Below are 20844 nucleotides of genomic sequence, written 5' to 3'. Positions count from 1 at the left end.
GAGGGGGAGAGGTAGCAGGAAGGCTGCAGTGCCAGGGCTCCTTAGCGTTCAACGCTACGGAGGAAAGAAAAAGGAAGCGATAGGTGTAAACCTTGACCAGCCCTGGTGCTCAGGCTCTGATCCGACTCGTTTGTTTTGCAACAGCTGTCTCTGTTTATTCATAGAAGTAGGCCAGGAAAATAAACAGCACTAAGGCAGTGTTGAAACTGGTACCCACGCCTGAGAAAGCCCTGTGCTAAAGGCAGTGTATGTGAAAAAGGAAGAACAATCACTTTCTAAGAGATGCTTTTGATACTCCTTAAAATGTAAAAGTGTGGAAGAACCAGACCAAAACATTGTCTCACTTGCAATCTGATTTTACCCTGCATCAAGAGAAGCTGCATCTTAGAAGCAGATAAAGGGAAGAGAGGTTTTTTCTCATGCTTCTTTCCCATGCAGAGTGGTGGAGGGATGACTAGTTTAGTATAAGAAATAAACAAAGCATCTTAAGCCTTTTGTATACATATCCTAATCAAAAAAAGAAAAACTGTTCTAACAAGAATACAGTATCCTGAATTAACAATACTTATAAGCAAAAAGTAAGTGGGGTGGCAGTTAAACTGTATCTTTTGAAAGACCCAAACATGCAGAGTTGCCAAAGAACCACGTAACCTGAAGACAGGAGATCCTGTCATGTATTCCAACTATTTCTGCACTGTTCACAATGCTTTACGTAATACACAAACAACTGGAAAGAAACCAACATCAAAATTTATTATTCCAAACATTACAAAAGTTAGGGAGTAGCTTAAAGAAGTACAAGGATATCCACATTTAACATCTGGAAGTGTCTGCAACTATATACATACAACTACCTGACATTGATACAAGAGAAAATAAATACTCAAGATTTTTAAGAATAAGAAAAATTGACATTTCCACCACTGATCTCTGAAAGAAGCCTTTCAGAAATATTCTAGCATATGAGGTAGCAGAGGAAAATGAACTAGACTTAATCAAGTAGAAGATGGTTTGTATTGAACATGATATCATCATTAAAAGCACATGTTAACACCTTAGCCAGCAAGCTGCAACTCCAGCTATGTTTCTTGGGAATTCTATTCATTTTGTATGAAGAATACAGACTGAAACCAGCAGGAATTTTACGACAATCTTCAGCTGGGCAGCATTTGACTTCGGCAGATTCACCTGCTAAATACATTAGTTCATAAAATGGAGTTCAGTGAATCAGTATCACATTCCTCCCAGATGTACGTAAAATCAAGGGATTAGACAAGCCACCAAGGGATCCTCATATGAGGAGATTAATTACATTAAGTATATAAATATAAAAGAGATCAGTATTTAAAGAAAGGGAAAGAACACAAGGCTTTGAAAGAACACATCCCCCCAAACTGCACAACACAGCTTATTAGGAATGCTAACAATGGGATTAAAAGTACGTCAACTACATGTTAGAGTGCTTAAAAGCAAACTGAGCCCAGAAAACTGACTGGATGCAGCGCTGGTTTACTCCCCTCTTTTCAAGTTTTTCTCCATTCACTTATACAGAAAAATGTTCATCAAGATAGAAGTGAATATAGAAATAGCCAACCAGTAGCCGAAGGAACAGAAGACTTCATGTTCCTCACTTGTTGCAAATACACTGGTACTAAAATGGCCAGCTTAAGGATCAGCTTACTGAAGAAAGAAATGTGCTTTGTTACTTTTACTGAAAGGAACCATTTAAAATAATTGAATGTCATTTCAGTTTTGGCTTCATTCCCATTGAACAGTGCACATCAGCAGTCACACCCTACTAAGCAGTGATTCACATTCAGCAGCACCAGAAGAAAATAGATGAGAAATGTCTTTAAAACAGTCTTCACAATCACAAAATGTTACATTTGTGGATACTTTCATAAGCCCCAGCTGGAAGATTGAAGATGTAGCAAGTTAAGGAAGTAGTTCTCAAACATTTCCATAAAGGTATTGCTATCACACACACAAAAACAAGATGAGTATGTAGTGATGCTTAAAAAAGCATCTACTAAGAGCTTTTCAACCTTCCCATTTAAATAGGAAATGTAAGGAGCCATAACTAGAACAAATCTGGCACAATGCTGGAGAGAACAAAAAAAACATTGAAGTTATACTACTTTCCCATCTAGCAACCTTATTCCTGAACCATTCTCTCAACCTGTACTTAAATGTGTGGTTCTTCCAGAGGAAAACAAATCACATTGACATTAAGATGCCAAGGAACTAATATGATCAACAAAAAACTGCCAAAATATTAATAATTTAGTTAGGCCAAAGTTGAATTGCCAATCACCATGGACTTATTTGTACTTTGGAAGACAGAGCAAAGGTTTTAGGTCCACCTATTAGCTTGACCTCAAAGTGTACTTTTGGCACATATAATTGACACATTCTGTACTGTGCTGTCAACCAATGTTATAACTAGGGCCTACAAGATCAGAGTTCTTCCCATCCTTACCTCCTATCCCAGCAAGTCCCATCTTACCTTCCCCCTTCCCACAAAACAGTTTGGAGAAAAAGGATATCATTGCCTCAGACTGCAAGTGGCACAGTAGCTTCTCCAGAGGAGGGTAGCGGCGCAGAGATGGAATGCAGCCCACCATGACTAGTTTGTGCTTGGCTCTTGTGATAGCAACATTAAGGCGTCTCCAGTCCTTCAGGAGGGTGCCAAGCTGTTAAACAAAATTTGCTATTAGTTTTCCTACCTAAGATGTAGAATTGAATGTAGGTAATTGTCAAAATGCATCAAAAACTTCAAGGTTGTGGGTGAATTTTACCCAGATTGAAAGTCAAGTTAGTACATCCAACTCACATTTTCATCATTACTGTTCCTAACAAAAGATACAATTATGATACTTTTGTCTCTTCCTTGGTACTTGTCTATTGTGTTGACTTCCACTCTGTTCTCCTTCAGTCTTGCCATCAAATCAGTGATTATTTTTAATTGATGTCTGTATGGTGATATCACACCTATGTCTGAAGGCTTACAACCAGCCTAAATAAAGAAAACAAAGAAAAAGACTGTCACTGTGGTTAGCCTGGGATATTCTTTACGGTCAGAAGAGCCTCAATGAGGCTAATCTATATATTTAAATAGTGCTGCAAGCTATCATCTCTACACTAAGAAGTCAGTGGAACTCTAGGTATAATTGGCATTAACTGAAGAAAATTATTGCAAGACCCCAAGCTTTGTCTTAAACCTAGCACAAAGATAGATACCAAAATCCTCATCTTCCTTTCTTCCTCAGACTGCGAGGTGTATGTTCAGAACTCTTAATTAGTCTGTATTACTCCTGAAGTTGACTAGCTGAAATAAGGAGCAAGGGCAAATCCTTTCCCCTCCCTTACAAGAAAAAGTCCTAATCCGAAAGAAAGTGTCATCCAGCTTTTATGCAGCCCAGCTGCAACCTGGCAAGGAACAGGGAACTGAATGCAGACCTCAGATCCCTCACTACAGTGACATGTAGCTAACATCGAATTTATCCTTAAGGTCATCCCTCCTGTACATGTGGTTGGTTGGTGCTTCTACAGCAATGTAAGATTCACTATAAAGCTGTCCCTCTTAAGCAATGTAATTAAAAGATACCTTAATAAATAAGGATGTGAGGAAGAACACAAGTTTGGCTTCTGTCACATTATATACACCACCTTTTTCTGCGTGTTCTGGTGCTGGGACCTTTAGAAATATAAGCAGAAAATAATGAGTGTCTACAATCACACACTGTATTCTGATCCTTAACTCACCATATCATACCATTTTTATATTAAGTTTTAATAAAAAAGGGTAAAAGCTAAATTTAACTTAATACAGCAACCTATACCATAAAGTAACCTCAGAACACAGCATCTGCAAAGTGGTGGAAACACTCTGCAAAGATGAGTTTCTAGTAAAAGCACTTTCAAATAACAGTGAATATTTAGTAATAGCAAGGAAACTGTCTGGGCTCAATCATCTGACTTTACGGTTCACCTAATATACTGTATAAAAACAGACTTTTTGTGGGTGGTTCTTTTGGTTTTGATTACTACAGTAAATGGAATTTTTACATCAAGTTGAAAAAGATGTGATGTCACAGCCTAATGCCTCAACCAAACCAAAAATATTTTGGAAAGAGACTTTTCTGCTGGTTCTACAAACACAACAGCTATATATACTTGAGATGGGCTTTCTAGCAAAGCAAAAAATTAAAGTGGACCAGCAGATCCAGTTTTCACATGACTAATTTTGGTCTGATTAATGGAAAAACAGCATACCAGCTAGTTTCCTACTGTGACAAGAATCTTCCCTATGAAAAACTGTTAACTTTTCTATGAAAGGGTCAGAAAACGTGCTTGAGAGCACACAAGGACTGTCTGGGGGAGTTCTTTCCAGGGTCAGCAGTTATTGGCAAAAGGTGGTGTCAAGAGGAATCAACATCAAAGCTGTTCGACTCAAATCATTATAATCCAGTTACCAACTACAGTGACTCCAAATATGGGACTGAGTATATATTAGTGTAAAATATATTTGGAAAAAGATTGATCAACTCTTCTTCATTTTACCTGTTTATTTGCCTAATTCTTATCTATTATGGAGTTTACTTTTTCCTGCAATAATTTGAGTCACTGTTAAAGTGCACACCTGAAGCAACTTACTCCTCCCAATTCAAAATGTCTACAAAATGTAATGAAGTTGCAATCATTCCTCCCACTGGTACACAGCTTAGACCCCAGTGATCCTCAGCCACTGGATACGACAGCGTTCTGTGATTGCAAGGACATCAGTAGGGCTGCACACTTACAGCTGCATTCTCTACGTAAGAACAAAATCTATAGCACATACAGCATTACCTGCAGCACTGCCTGAATTAAACTTTTCAACTGCTCTTAGATGCAATATTTCAAGCAGCAGCTCTAGCACTCCAACTGATCAACTCTATTAACAACATCTTTACACATTGCAGTTTACATATAAGCAAGAAACCATTTTTAAAGCTAAGTACTTTACCCTGCCTAAGCTGTATGAATTCTTATGTGCTGGCTGTATTGAGAACTTGCATCAAAAATGCAATTTTGAAAGGAGAACATGATGAACTTTACCTTCTCAGTGTTCAGAAAACACACAGGTTTGTCTGGCTCAAGTACTTCTTCCAACCATGTTTTTGAAGTATCTGCAAGTTCCAGTTTCAACTTCTTTAGGTTTGGCAAGTTAACAGTGGCATTTGACACCTTCTCTGATCCACATTCCAGTTTGCCTTCATATACTAACATGTTACTCAGCGACATAATTTTACTAAAGATTGAGAAGAGAAAAAATTAATTTAAATCCTGCACTTTCAATCCCACATTGAAAACCCTACTGTAACAAGTAGAAGTTACAGATACCTATTCATTCTGTATTGCACAGTTAACTGGACAACAGCATTCTGGTTTTGCTCCAGCCTTTTAAATAAGCTTTCACTCATTCCAAGATCTCTGTTACAAAAGAAGAATCACAAAAATGTGTCAGGCCACACATTGCAAGAGACTTTCCAGAATTCATATCACTAATATCTGTCCAGCATGAGTTTATCTTACCTTGCTTCTGAATTCTGTACAAGCGGAGGCAGCTGCTGATGATCCCCTACCAGCACAAACCTTTTGGAGCAGAACAGTGGGCCCAAACAGATGGGCTGGCTTATTTGGGAAGCTTCATCAACTATACAGAAATCAAACTGCTTCTGAGCAAAGATGGGGTGATTTACTCCCATGCAAGCTGTTGCTACCACTGGCTGAAAATTGAGACAGTAAAAATAAGAGACATCTTACACACTTTAACACTATGTTTTTAGGTTAGAAGAACACTATTTTTAACTATTTAAAAAAGAAAGAGAAGTCTTTAATCCTTGAAATCAGAGCAGTTCACACTTCGCATACATATTGGCCTCATATATTCCTAAAATTTTGCGTCAACAACAAATGACAAACAAAAATCAACTTTAGAATAGGACTTAGTAAATAACTCATTCCTGACGTGCTCAGGATAATACCAAGTTCTGTGCATACACAATTCCTGGAGTGTTAAAATGACTACCTTAGAAAATTAGAAAAGAGCATTTTTTTCTCCTCTTCTCCCCCCTTCTTTAAGCTTTCAAATAGACAATAAAACAACAGCTGCAAGTTCAGGTTTGCATTTATTTGCTCATTTATAGGACTTTTATATTCTTTTGAAGCACAGCAAGAATACGTAATGCATTGTGACTCGTTAAAAGGTTGGACTAGGTCATCTTAGAGGTCTTTTCCAACCTAAATGATTGTATGTTAAGTTCTTCTCATCTCTGTGCTTCCAATGCAATCTGAAGTAACTAAACATGACATGTTACAACACTTCTGTTACAACTTCAATAATTTTCCTGCAATGCCTATCAACAGCAAAGTAAGCGATGGGTTTTGCAGTACACCATTTCTTTCAATTACCATGACATTTCCTTCTTTCAATCAATTTAATTTAAAGCTGTCACCCACTCTGTTTCCCCAGTTCCTGGTGCGGTCCTTTGCATTAACACACAGAGCAGCACTGATCTTTCAGTCAAAAATTAGTGTTTGGTCAGATCAGCTCCACAATGTAATTTCTCTTCTTCCCCATCCCATGATTCTACAAACACCACAACTAGCACATGTGAGAGGGACTGGAGCCTGTGGGAGTTATTATACATATGTATTACACATGTAATTACATATTATATGTAGCTATTTTTTAAGTAGAAAAAATGGCTTTTTGGCTTTTAGATTACTGTTGTTAATCATTATTGGCTATAATGAAATTGCAAGGAGGCAGCAATTGAATATCTTCTTCACCTCAGGCTTCTCATAGCAGTAACACACACTTGGGATAGGTTCCTTCTCTGTAGTATCTGTACAAACAGAATACTAACAATTATCCTCAACATTTCACAGGGCTAACAAAAACAATTTTCTTACCTGACTGTTATAGAGCTTTTCCAAATCTGTTACAGAGTTAATTGACTTGGACCTGCAAATTTCTTCTTCTGTAAATTTCCGTATATCTGGATGAACCTTCTGAGCTCGTCCCAAACGCAAGAAGCCTACTTTGAATTTGGCTAGCTTCAGCAGAATATTGTCCACTGCTGTGTGTGTAAAACTAGTCAGAAGAACACTGAAGCCACAAGCAGAGAGAATTCTCACCTAATAAGTGGCAAAGGGAAAGAAAAGACAAAGTTGTTAGCTTACATAGAAGAACCAGCAATCCCAAGTTTGCCTAGGGGGAACAGTAATTTTCAGAGGAAACCAAGAGCAAGTACGTAAATGAAGTCATCATTCTTCACGGCCAGATCTGCTACCTAGCTGTTATCAAAGGGACACAGGCAATAGATGTGATGTTTCTCCTAAACAGCATGCATATAACATATGCTGCAAAACAGAGAGAGAGCCTCCATTCAGACTTGCCAACTGTACTAAAAAGGCAGCACACCAAAGAATATCCTTCCTGTAAGAACAAGCCATGCAGCCCATTCCCAGAAATACTTCTCTCCACAATTCAACTACATTGGATTCAGTAGAATGAGCTGATCTGATAGCAGCACTGCTTGCTCTCCATCCTCCTCTCTCCCCATCAGAGATCACACAGCAGGGAAGGAACAAGAGCAGAATACCCAATTAGGAAAGATGAAGTAATAGTGACATCTCAATTCCAGCTGTCAAGAACTCACTCAACCTGCAGCCTGAATCCAGTACTCCCCCACAGTCCATCCCTGGAGAGAGAACCACTAGCCAAAGGAGCTGGCTAGCAGGCTACACATGCTTTAGCACCACACATTTATATAATTTAAACACAGGCAAGTTACAGACTTCTCCAAGGAGTCCTTTTTTGAGCTGTGAGTCAGGATTGGAGGACTTGCTGACATTTGGGGCCAAAGAATTTAACATTAAAATGTCACAAAGACTAAATATTACTATTGAATTTCTTCCTTTCCACATACTTCCACAAAAGCAGAAGTGAAGAAAAAACATTTCAGTTGTACCAAATAAAGGTTCTTCAATACAAGAGATGTATTTTCTTATTTGGAATTATGCAAATAGCAGTGCACTAAATCATGACAATTAATTTAGAAAAGTATGCTTTATAAAGTGTTTAATACTCTCCTCCCAGTGCCATAAAAAATTCAAAACCTAGACACAAGATCTTACCAGAGCACATATTGTAGTAGTTTTTCCAGTTCCTGGCATACCCACAATAAGTGTGTAGTCCTTCGAAAGCAACACTTGTTTCATTGCCTGTTTCTGAGGCTTATTGAGACCTTTAAAGAATTAAAACAATGAATTGTCTGTCCTTCATAATCATTATACTTGCTAACATCAATAAAGCAAAACTACAGTTTCTGCCTCCCCTTAAACTCTCAAAGAAAATATTGGGGCAAGTCTGTATGTTCTGATGAAGTTCAACATTATAAAGTACATTATAATATTCAACCATTATAATATACATAGACAAATAGTACAGGGTCTGCACTACAGTCCTAAAAATGGAAGACATTTGTCTTTGTAGGCCTTTTATGCCTTTTTTCCTAATATACTAAATGACCACTTCCATATAATATCTTGTATGGACATTTCTATTTCACCATACTCACTTTCAGGTTCAAACACAGTACTAAAAGCAAAGGGAAGTGAATTACAGAGATTGCATAATCTTTTCTAGAAGCAGCAGCAAGAAACCAGAGCTATTTTTCCCTGTCTGATGCAGATGAGCAGTATGTTTCAGTGCCTTGAACTAGGCAAGTCTCAAGGAAAAAAATAAGAAGCATCTAGAATGATCAGTGCCTTACTGTAAAGAACACATATGGCTTGCAAGTACAGGAAGGAACTGTTATTCTTTGTCTTGCAGTACTTGTTAATCTGTCATTCTTAAGTTTCAGAATATATGCCTTCCCCTCATTTCCTATTCTTTCAACAGTTGGCAAGGAGGCTGGGCAAATTCTTATTTGAAGCAGACCTCCAAGCAACAAGACATCTTTCAGTCTTCAGAAAGTTTGTACTCAGAGTTAAGACAAATCAATTAAATTTCTGCTTTCACAGACAACTCTGTCAAAGGCAAAGAAACATTTTCACCAAATACATGACACTACCACATAAAAAGTTTGTTTGAAAAACAAACAAACGAAAAAAACAACCAAGAGTGCCCCAAAGCTTCACATATTACTGAGCAGCCAACAAGTCAGGAAGAGCTCTTATGCAAGTGCTTACATTAAAGCCCATCTCCTTCCACTCTGAGAGTCCACTTCCCCTATCCCAAGAGTCTTTTCTGTTCCTGATTTTGTAAAAATAAGAGAGCAAACAGCAAGCTGCAGGAAGCAACAAAAGTAAAGTGAAATTCTAAGCAAACATCTGGTCGTGTCTTCCAAGTAGTTTCTAACTATTTTAATCACAGAAAGACGTGCAATGTTAGAACTTGTCTTATTTTTAAGCAGAAAACTACCACCAGGCCCTGATCTTGGAACAAAATGAACTTGTATTTAGTGCGATAAATGCTCTGTCAGTAGACTTACACTACTAGACAAAAGATTGGGGGGGGGGGGTAAGAGGAAGGATTTAGAAAAATTTTGTACCCTTTAAAATATTTGCAACAGTTTCCTTTGCTTCTGCAGGAAGAACTGAGCTCAAATGCTGAATAAAACGTGGTTTGTCAAAGTCAATAATCAAGTTGCGGAGCTTTTCACTGTGGATGAAAAAGAAAAAAAGAAGAATTAAGAGTTGCCTACTTAGAAACTACCCCAAAACCTTCAAAGTGGGAAATGAATTTGATTCTTCATACCTGACTGGGGAATCTTGCATCAATTTGGAAAGGTTTTCAAAGGGGACCCCTGTACCAAAATCTCCTTCTTCGTGATCCAGCCTAAAGGTGGTATCCTTGGGGAGCTTTGATAAACTTCTGGAGGATGACAGTAACATGGACAAATTAGTTCTATTTACAAGCAGCATGTTGATGATGAAAGACTTATTACTAAGCTTTAAGCTCCCAGAGGTCACAGAGTAAAGCAATAGCTAGAAGAAACACTACTGACTGATGCAAACAAAATACAATCCAAGCCAAATTTAAAGGCAGTTTAATCTGAATAATGCAGGTTACCTTTAACAGCAACAATCACAGTATCCATATATTCTCATGTTGGCGAAATAAGTAAATTGAGTTCGCAAACATGTTTTTAATCAGTCAACCTAGTTAAATATATAAGCATAGAGACCAATCAAGGTCAGACATTTTCAATCAAGAAAGACTTTCAATGGTGTACTTCCGCAGGCCCGAGTCAGACTACGTCAGAGCTGCCTTGAGGCCTGGAAGTGCCCCTCCTGAAGCCCCTATCAAAATGCCTTCAAGTAGCTGTTTTTCCTTTTGTTCTATTACCTGCCCAACAAACAGGAGACTTTTGTTGCACTGATTTCTCTAACATAGCCAGTAGCCAAACCAAGTAACCCATTTTCCTCTCCACTCACAACCACTCTATCACCAGCCAAGAGGTTTGCTCCAGGTATTGTGCCATTTTTACGCTGGAAAGAATGCAGATACTGTCCCTCGGCAATTTCCTGCACTTGATCAATTCTGATCATATTTCCAACACAATCTCCAGCCTTCTCTCTGTGAAGATATTACAAAAAATATTTTATGTTAAAATCCCCTTGGTAAGGGAGGTTATTTAAAAAGAAAACAAACAAACAATTAAATACTCTTTACAATAGCCACTCTGACAAGAAAAGGGTTGTAAAAATATGTAAAACCCCTTGAACTTGTTTCAAGAAAAGACTGTGATATCTAAAGGTACCTGTAACTTCCTATTCAAAAAAGAACAGATGCACTTCACTGAAGTGTTTAATATTTGTTTTAGTTTCTTGCTTCACCTTTCATAACACCATGACACTTCCCTTCTACAGACACACTGTAATGGGCCCCAAAACTGCCAGTTTTTCCACAGCTGCTAGATTAGGCAGTGTAAGATAGCATGCCACTTCAGCCAGCAAAAGACCTTAGACAGGTTTTGTCCATGTTCTTAGGCGTGTCTATGAGTCTGTCCCCAAACAGATCATTCTTTATCAAATAAACCCTCAGGGGACTGGTGCGATGAGCTGGACTCACGGTCAACACTCAGCGTCAACCCTCAGACTGAAACACAAAACTCTACAACTCCTGCTTCTGAAGGTTGAGGCTACAATTAATTTACTTTTCCTGTATAGGACTTAAAAATCTCCTATTGAAAATAGGAAACTTATGAATGTAGTAAGCTAATGCCTTCATTAGATCACATTCACAAAAAAACTACCTTGCAAAAAGCATATTTGACTATTTCTACAAGCAATGGAGAACATCTAGTTTCCTTGTAGGGAAAACTACAAGTTGACAGTGCCTCACTTCCAGTTACTGAAGTGGGGGGGGATCATTTATACTAGATTAGAAATTTATCTTACCTTTCCATTATCTTACCTTTCCAAAGAAGGAATCGTCCATATATTTTTATACCCCTTTCTACCCTCCCCAGTTTGCATCTCCAATGTTAACATTAGATACCACAGACTAAAATATTCCAAGTGGGAGGGCTTCAGGTGTTGGGTCTCTTTTTCAATAATAGATACCATGGCAGGAGGAAAAGAGACACTAGCAATCTTTTCTTCTACAGCCCTAGGAATAGAACCAAACACAGGAAAGAATCAACTTTTATCTACGAGTCTGTGTGTATGTAATGCCAATCTAAATTTAATCACTGAAAAACACACCACTTAAGTTAATCTATCATGACTGAAATAAGGTTGAATACATCCTTGTTCATATGAATAATCTCATAGTAATAACTTTACATCACCTCTCTGATTTTTAATTAAGGACAGTAAGTTAAAGAACAGTTAAAAGATATTTCAAAATGTAGTTCTATACACATTTAAATATTTGATCTTTCACACCTTTCTTAGCAAGCTATGAATATTATACTGAGATTTATTTAAGCAAATGAGATTTAACAGTTAATACGAAAACATACGTAGTTCTGAGATGAATCCACTTGAAGTATCTATAGACATTATACTTAAATCATGTATACAGAAATGCAATCAAAGAGAAAAAGGTTAATTCACAAGTTAAGATTATTACTCACTTAGGAATAATGTAATGCTTTAACAGCCAAATATTACAAGTAACATTTCATTAAAATTACTGTACAAAAACTTAGCATATACCTACAAAGCTAGTCCCCTCAACACTTTTATCCCTACAGCTTTAAAAGATCTTCCCCGTAGTTCTCCTATTCTTTTAAAACCCACTTGATCTCTTCAGTATAAAATTGTGGTTTGTTTTTTTTTTCAGTGTCAAAAAAACACACAAAACAACCATTTAGCTTTATAATACTTATATTATTGATATATATATATCACACACCAACTCAATGACTTCATGCAAAAATTTATCAAGTATTTGCTCATGATGTCTTTTAATGGGAGATGTGTTACAGTAGCATTGATGTATCATTCCTTGTGTGATACCTTTACAGGGAAACTATTGCCTAGAGTCAACCAGAAAGTTGTCCAGTCACAACTCAGCCCTACTGCCTCATAAGACTGCCCACTTCAAAAAGTTGTAAGGATATTAGTTTCTTAACCATAATTATTATGAATTTAAATATAGCAAACATCTGTTGTCTTCATCAAGTGATTTGTTGAGACTTCTCTCAGATTTTGTCCTGCTGAACATGCACCTGAGCAAAGATGTTTAAGTCTCTGCCAGATCAGACAGACTATATGCATTGTGCAGGATTCAACCGAATGTTATTTCAGGGTGCAAGAATTATCATAATCACAAATTTTCTGTGAATCACAAAAATCAAATTACAGCATCATTTAAAAGCATTTAAAGCTTATTTAAAAACCAGAGTCAAGTTTCATTTTTTTTTACCTGCTATATAGGAAACAATTGTGCATTTGGGAGCAATATTTACAGGCTTGACTGTCATCAATTACAGGAGGCAAAGCAGCGAGCTGTGACCGCTGTCTTCCCACAGCAGATTTATATGTGCTGTGCATTAAGTAGAAGGCCACCTGGTTTCTTAGCTTCATTAATTCTGCCAAAAAAAGAACAAACTAGGTAGACAGTTTAAGTTTTATTTTTAATCATTCTTAACTGAAAAGTAACTAGGCATCACAATTAGCTAAGACATAGGTACTCATATAGCAAAGTCCTAATATATTAACAAAACATTTAAGTTTTTAATGTAAGCTTATTGGAATAGGTAAAAATATAATAAGCAGTACATCTGTAAGTACAGATACATCCATAAGAGTAAGTCTTGATGTGTTTAACTATTACTAGAATGCTTAGTTTTAATTATGATAGTTAAGTATAGCTTGCAAGGCAAGGGAACAGCTTTACCTCTTTTATCCATGCGAGTCCCAGAAACAGGGTACATCGTACCAGTTTTAAGATAAAGAAGAAATCCAGCCTCAGGATCTAGTCTCCTTTCTAAATTCAACAAGGTATACAGAATAACCTGCAAACATATATATATAACTTTTATAATGTGTTACAAAAAAAGGCTGAATTTATTATTTCCAAAAGTTAAGCAGCCATTGCTATCACAATGGATCTAGAAAGTGTAAGTAGTAAGCACCTAATGAAATATTTCAATTAAAAGGCATCTTTCCTAACAAAAGCTTGTACATGGCTACTACCTCTAGATCACTGACCAGCTATCTGCCAGGATGTACAATGCTAATTCTTAAAGCAATCTGCCTCAAGCTAATACATGAATGTATTGAGATTTTTTTTCCCCTTCAGGAATAAAGACAAAGGTGTCTGAAAGTGGTAAATGTTCTCACTCAAAATTTCACTTTATACCTGCAACTTTTTGCATTCCAGGATCAGCCATCCACAAATCCTGGTTATACCACGCACAAAATACTTTGCATTCATTAAGACAAATGAAGTCATTCTAATAAAACAAGAAATTACTTATGGCCACTGAGAATCAAATTACTTATTTAGTTGTTTTTTTGTACCTGACTCCTGTGCTCTATAGAGTTAGATTCCTTGCCAGACTTGAGCTCTAATGGCATTATCTTAGATTGTACTCCAGACTGACGATGGATTTTCACCTTGGCTGTAACATCAATCTTTCCCTTCAGTCCAAACCTGGGAGACCAGATATTCTCTTCAATGTCTAAGATCTCTACAATTTCTATCTTAGAAGAGAAATCTCCAGTTTTATCACCACTTGACCTAAGAAGAAAATAAAAGAAGTCAGAAGTTAAATTCCCTTAGTTCTTAATACTTGTATATTAGAATGTGTTATAATATACATTATCTCTAAAGTGGGTGCCTACTAAGTCTCACAGAAGCTATTTTCCCATTAGCAGGGAAAATATATCAGAAAGTTAATTTAAATTGCAGGTTTGCACGTAGTTTTGGTACTCACCTAAACTTCAAAGATAAAATAGAATTGTTTTTAACAGCGTTTGGTCTTTTCTGAACCAATATGCTCTAAAAACATTTCATTTCTACAAAAGAATTAGTGATATATGCACCAAAAGGTAGCATACACATTTTTACTTTATGCTACCTTCCTGACCCGCTATTTCTCTGAAACCTGAACAGCCTATGTCTGTTACCATTGACAACAAGAAGGCAGACAAGAAGAGCTCAGCAACAGCAGAGTCAACACATTGCTTCACTGATAACCTTATCTTACTGAAGTTTCATTTCAGTAGGTTCTAATGTTCTGGTTTTCAGTCTTACACATTTATAGCTTCAGGCTTAGTCAGTTGATCAAGTATGCTTGCTCTACTAATTACTAAAACATCTGTTTTGTACCACATTGTTTACAAAAATGTTAAGACCTCTGTGATTATATGTAACTTCTCCCTCAGTCCTATAAAAGGTCCTTCTTTATATCTTTCCCAATATTCATAATTGGTATTAAATGTGCAGCTCAAGATTAGCTATTGAAGCACTGAGGTGATGAATTAACTCCTTATCACTGAACAGACTTGAATAAGAAGTTTTCTTCTAAAATTAAAGCAAACCAAACAAGATACACAATTTTAAATGGTTTTAAATTTCTTCTTACAGTTTTAGTTGCATTTTATTTTGGTTAGCTGGATTGTGCATAAAGTCTTCTGTCCATTTAAAAAATGATGGCAAGTATTCTTCTATTTCCTGCATTACGTCTGCTTGTTTCAGATTTAAATGATACCTAAAAAATAAAGCCATTTACATTAATGAGACAAATATTAGCTTTGCCTCTGACATTGAGTTACAAACATTACTGGAAATAATTGTCAAGTTTAAAGAACCATCTATAAAACAGACATTCATTAATGTTCACCTCAACTGATTAATCCATAAAACTACAGCTGAGCACCAGTTACAAAAGATGGAACACACTTTCTGATCTAACTCCCTTAAAACAACAGATGTAATACAAAGGAAGCATCAGCAAGGTGAAAGTGATGACATAAAACCAACAGTAGAAGTGAAAGAATAGGCATTTATAACTGCCTATGCTTTATGCAAAACTGAGAATATGTACGAAAGTGACTATTTCCTTGTATTTGTTTTTTGTCTCAATACACTGATCTGCTAATTGTTCTTGGTATACATTTTGATAGGCTTCAGGCCATTTCAAATGGGGGAGGAATCACTATCTTCAGTTGCTACAGTTACAAACATGCAAGAAAGCAGAAGCCTCATTAAACAGAGCCCGATCACGTGGCATTAGACAATTCAGTGCTGGCACCCACTGGAAATAATGTCGTTATTTTACAGCACCAGAGAAATACAAGCAAATTTTACAAAACAAGTGCAAAGGGCTGCAAATATCAGGCTTTTATGTAACTTACTTTCCAGCACCAACAAATAGTAGCTTACATATGCAAAGACCAATTGAAACAGTTTCAAACATGGAAGCCCAGCAGGAAACACATGCCTTGAGGAAATCACAATCCAAAACAGTCATCTTCGTATCAGAACCAGAGTAATAAATCTTGTTCTAATTTTATTTCTCATCTCTTCCAAGGCTGACAGACACTTTCCTCAGTATGTGATTTGTAATGTTCTAGAGATAACTGGGTTTATGTGACTTGAATTCAATTTTAGTCAAGTCTGCAGTGGATCCCTTAAAACTGACAGCCACTTGTCTCATCATTTCTGACAGAAATATGAAGACTACTATTCATCCAGCTAGCAGTTCCATCAGACTTGCTGAGAAAATAAATTAAAGATCCTCTAACATCAGAGACACTAAATAACCCGATGAAGAATGTATCAAACATCTCAGAAACTTGGTGACCAAACACTGTTTCATTTCCCAACTATCAACACTAATTATGCTCATCAAGTTTTCATCAGCTTCCAGAAATGCTGAGAAATAAGGTGTTACAGGCAAAAACACCCACACAAGCACCCTGTTGGAGTTTCTTCGGAAGCAATTTACATCTTAATAATTTACATCTATGGAAGCAATTCAGCAGGACAGGCATATTAAACTACATTATGGAACAGTGAAATATTAAAAGACTCCTAAGTTTTATTAAGCAAGGTCATTTGGTAGAACATTCTCCTGATAATAGTAACACATTTTTTGAAGTAGAAATTTATCTGCTAGTTCAAGCATTCCTATCCAGTCTTCCAAACAAAAACACATCTGCAATGCTACTTACATTTCTCTGAGATACTTTTGTCCATATACAATTTTATTTGCTAGTTCTTTTACTTTTTCAGGTGACAGGTTATTTGTTACTGATTGCTGGAAAATTTCATGAAGAATTGTACCAACAAGCATTTGGCATGATCCAGAGTCAGAGCCCTAAAACAGAAATGATACAACAAACATCAGGATTTATGCTAACTTCATGTAGCTTCTCTACAAAGTTTCTGGGTTTATTTGCTGCACATGATAGATGTCACTTATTTAATAATTGACAAACCATTTGATCTTTCATCTCACTAATTAATATCAGTTCAAACCTGACTGTGAATACAGCCAAAATGAAATGGGTCTCTCCTATTGCTTTCTCTCTCATTTTTATTCCAAACCCAGTGTTAAGATACAATCACTACATGATTGACAAGTGAGGAACAAAGGCACAGATTAACATGAATTGTGAGCAAGTTTTGCTTGTGAACAGTATTAACAGCAGCATTTCCTAGTGCAACTCTTTACAATCTCACAAATAATATTTTCTATTATGCACACAAAGCAATTTTATATTGTTTTACCAACTCACATGGAATTAGTCCAAGCAATACCAGAATGGCTCAGAAACCCATCTAAGCCATCCAGGAATGGGTTCTGTAGACTTCTAGCAGTAAATTATGACCTCTAAAAAGCCACCAAGAAACAACTGGAAAGCTAATCAGTATGTTTTGTACTTATTGATCGCTTTCACAGACCTGGCAGTTGTGGGTTCCACTCCCAATTGGAAGGTGGTGTTATCCTGCAATCAGCACCCTTTGCATTGTCCCTTCCAAACAAATTGTTCCAAGTTCCAGTACTTGGATTCAGATTCCACAATTAGCCCACATCAGCCCTGATTCCAGTATAGGTATATTCCAGCTAGATCATGAGCTAAAGAATTGTTCTCACAGGGTAAACTGCCTAACCTTGCTGATTTTTCTGAGGTTTTTAACTTGGCCAAATGAGATTACATTATGTTCTCATATAGCCAACTAGAGGCACATGCCTCAGAAGGGATTCCTATGCACAAGATACACCTAAAAACCAAAAGATCAAAGAAGTTGCCAGAATCTGAAGGTGGGGGGTAGAACATTTTTGTCCCCACTACCTGTATTAAGAACACAAGATTACTTCAACTAAAAGCCTCTGAAAAAATAAAAAAACACAAACCACAAGTAGTCCAAACATCGTGAAGGTCAATACAATTTTACAGAACAGCATCTCAACAAAGTTTTAATTAATATTGAGTTAAACTAACAGTTTCCATGAAACATTAGCCTAATAAAATATTGGATGCTCCACAATTAACACTTACCCTGAACTTTTCACTCAGCACTGCTCTTCTTACGCATCGAATGCTGCTTGATATTGTAGTGCCAGACAGCAGCAGATCTGGGTAAAGAATGAGGTATCCTGACTGTTCATCTACTATCCACGTACCAGAACTACAGTCCCCTTCTAAATGAACGATGTCTCCCGGAACAACTGGAACAGACTCCCTATAAAAAAGTACATTAAAAAAAACATTTGCAAGCAAAGGTCACCGCACCTAAGAAATTATACACTAGCATAACAGATTCACCATACTTCAAGTCACTCCAGATCTATGCTTTGAGTCATTTCAGTATTGTTGTGTTTTATATTAGCATGCTACAATTTTTAATTACATGACCACAACCTTTCTATTAAACTTGTTTCAAAAGCTCAGCAAAATCTCAAAATATTTTACTATTAATAATAATTTTAAAATATTTTCATAGATTGACAAGTTTCAGGGTTCGAGATCTTCTATAGTTTGTCTTCTAAAGTCTTCCTAGATTTTGCTTTTCCTTTCCCATCTTCCAGACTTCAATGCAAAATTAAAAGCAGTGCTTTTCATTTTCAAAAGCACATTGCATATGCATTTCCATGTGTTTCAAAAGACTAAACAAGTCCTTTCCTCTACAACATACCATCAATGCACAAACACCTAAACTAGAATCTTCATCAATTCCCACATTAAATACTTTTAGTGTAGAGCTCAATTTAAGATTTCAACAGATAGTTCAGAAAAAAAAAATGTTTTACAGACATAGTACTTTCATATGAACAGAGAGGGTTCATCACTCAGAATAACACTTCTACCTGAAACTAAGTAGCCTGATTAAAGTTTATAATCTTTCTACTTCTTCATATGAAGGCAAGACCAAACAAACTAAAACTTTACGGTAGCAATATCCACTCCATACAAGTTAAATGGCATCAGTTTTCTCAAGACAAACACCCATTATACTAAAACGATGACAATACAACATTAGATAAAGGTTGTTTCAACATTTCTAGTCATTTTCAAGATAAAACTCTCATTTTCAGTAAAACTCTCCTCTAAGGCAACACAAAGAAAATTGAGTTAATACAGTATTTCATGCTCCTTTCAGATGTTTCTGCATGCCTTACCAGCCACCCCTAAGGACGCACAGCTCTGTATCTTGCAGTGATTGCGACGAGGTAACCGTCAGGTGCTTCTCAGAATCACTTCCATTAGTCTGCTTTACGCTGACCTCCAACACACGGTATCTGTTGTTGAACCCATTCTTAAGTATTGCACTAGAGGAGTCAGTCACTTTCTTCTGGAAACTGAAATAACAATTCGCGAATACAAAGATATTAGCCTATTTGAGAAGAAAAGGGCTAACCCACACACAAGAAGAGCACAAGCTTCAAGCATTAATTCCACTTTGACCTCCTTCAAATTTCTAAATGCTTGTGTATATAAACAGGCAATTACAGTGTGCTTTTTAAGTTTTATACCGATAGAGTGTAGGAAATCTCTAATAACAGTTCCACATTGTTTCTTTGAAAGAGGTGAAAAAACACTATTTGGACATACGAACCATAAGAAAGAAGACAAACACTACAAAAGCTTTAACGAAGAAAACATGCGTAGCACATAAGCTACTCCTTATTGCAGTTAGTGCTTCCATTTGATGCCTAAACACTCGCTCATCCCAAAACTAACTCCAACTGCGCCTCAAACCCTGAGCCCGTGAGCGAGCCCCCGGCGGCGGGTCGTTATTCCTGTCAGCCGCCCGCACGCCGCGCTTCCAATTTCAAACCTCCCGCCCCAGGGGCGCTGCGCCCCGGCCGGTCGCTACCTGTCGGCCATGAGGGGAGCCCCCGCGGCTCGGCTCGGCCCGCCTGAGCCCCGCGGCGCTGTGAGGGGAGCTGCTGAGGGACGAGGCGAGGGGTCCGCTCTGTACCCCGCACCTCACAAAATGCCGCCGCTCCCCGGCCCGCCCCGCCCGCCTCCCGAGAAGCCCCGCCCCCAGGCCGGCCATTGGTGGGATGGAGGCCGCGCAGCCAATGGGAGGCGCCGCCGCCCGGCGGAGGGCTGAAGGCGCGAAGCGGCGCGCGGCGAACCCCGGCCGTTAGGGGTGGGGCCGCGCTGTGAGGGAGCCCAACGGTCAGCGCCGTTCCCTCAGCGTCAGCGCCGCTGCTGCCCGCTCCTCCGGTAGCCAGGCGGCGGCTCAAAGGGAATTTCGAGGTGCTTTTCTCTCCCCCAGTGCCTGTGGGCGAACCTCAACCCGGGCGTTGAGCTTTTTCTGTGAGAACAACCTCCCAGTACCGGTCGCTACTGGGCGGGCAGCCACACCGAAGGTCTCTGAGGTGGCACCGGAGTCACTGACATACAGACTTTTTTTTTTTGGTCAGAAGACCGCTAGAACTGAAGGACACAGGTATTAGATCTACTCTTGACATATCAATATGAGCATTCTGTCATTAAAATGTCATAAAAGCGATGTAATTGCAATTTGGTCTTCCCTCTCTTCAATGTAGCCGAACACTGGGAAACAGTATTGCCCTCCAGTCCTTCAAAGACAGATTTGGCAAGTGGTAAGGCATCCTAGCAGGAGAATCCAAGCTTGAATTTTGCAAGGTAAGACTGTACTCAAGTGAGTGCCTGTTCTTTGGGATAGCCCTGACATACATGGAAAAGACTACATTATATAGCTTTCAAGTGCACAGCCACTAATAGAAGCTATCTGAATAGTTAATATGGCCATACTATTAAATGCACAGGCACACTTGGTATTAAAACATTACTTTCACAGCAATTTTTACTTTGTACGTTTGATAGCCTTGGGTTCTGGAGATTCTT

At 37.9% G+C, this 20844-nt stretch overlaps 1 protein-coding gene across 2 annotated transcripts; it reads right to left on the bottom strand.

Annotated features, from left to right (window-relative positions):
- Positions 1–775: 775 nt before the first annotated feature.
- DNA2 (DNA replication helicase/nuclease 2) lies at positions 776–19932 on the bottom strand. Of its 2 annotated transcripts, XM_082765436.1 has the most exons (21): positions 19841–19932; positions 19143–19322; positions 18022–18205; positions 16690–16835; positions 15099–15224; positions 14032–14251; positions 13406–13523; positions 12932–13097; positions 11474–11668; positions 10403–10633; positions 9812–9928; positions 9606–9715; positions 8188–8297; positions 6961–7185; positions 5578–5771; positions 5386–5475; positions 5101–5293; positions 3608–3697; positions 2834–3016; positions 2547–2693; positions 776–1927 (listed from the first exon to the last, which is right to left on the bottom strand). In XM_082765436.1, the coding sequence occupies exons 1-21, from the start codon at positions 19849–19851 to the stop codon at positions 1871–1873; spliced, it is 3093 nt and encodes a 1030-aa protein (XP_082621562.1). In that variant the 5' UTR covers positions 19852–19932; the 3' UTR covers positions 776–1870. The 2 variants fall into 2 exon arrangements, with proteins under 2 accessions (XP_082621562.1, XP_082621563.1); XM_082765437.1 differs by lacking the exon at positions 2834–3016.
- Positions 19933–20844: the final 912 nt, after the last annotated feature.

Source organism: Aythya marila, assembly GCF_965140915.1.
Source record: "Aythya marila genome assembly, chromosome: 7".
Taxonomy (NCBI): domain Eukaryota; kingdom Metazoa; phylum Chordata; class Aves; order Anseriformes; family Anatidae; genus Aythya; species Aythya marila.
The sequence above is the reverse complement of the archived record's forward strand: the minus strand, read 5'-3'. Positions and strand labels throughout refer to the sequence as shown.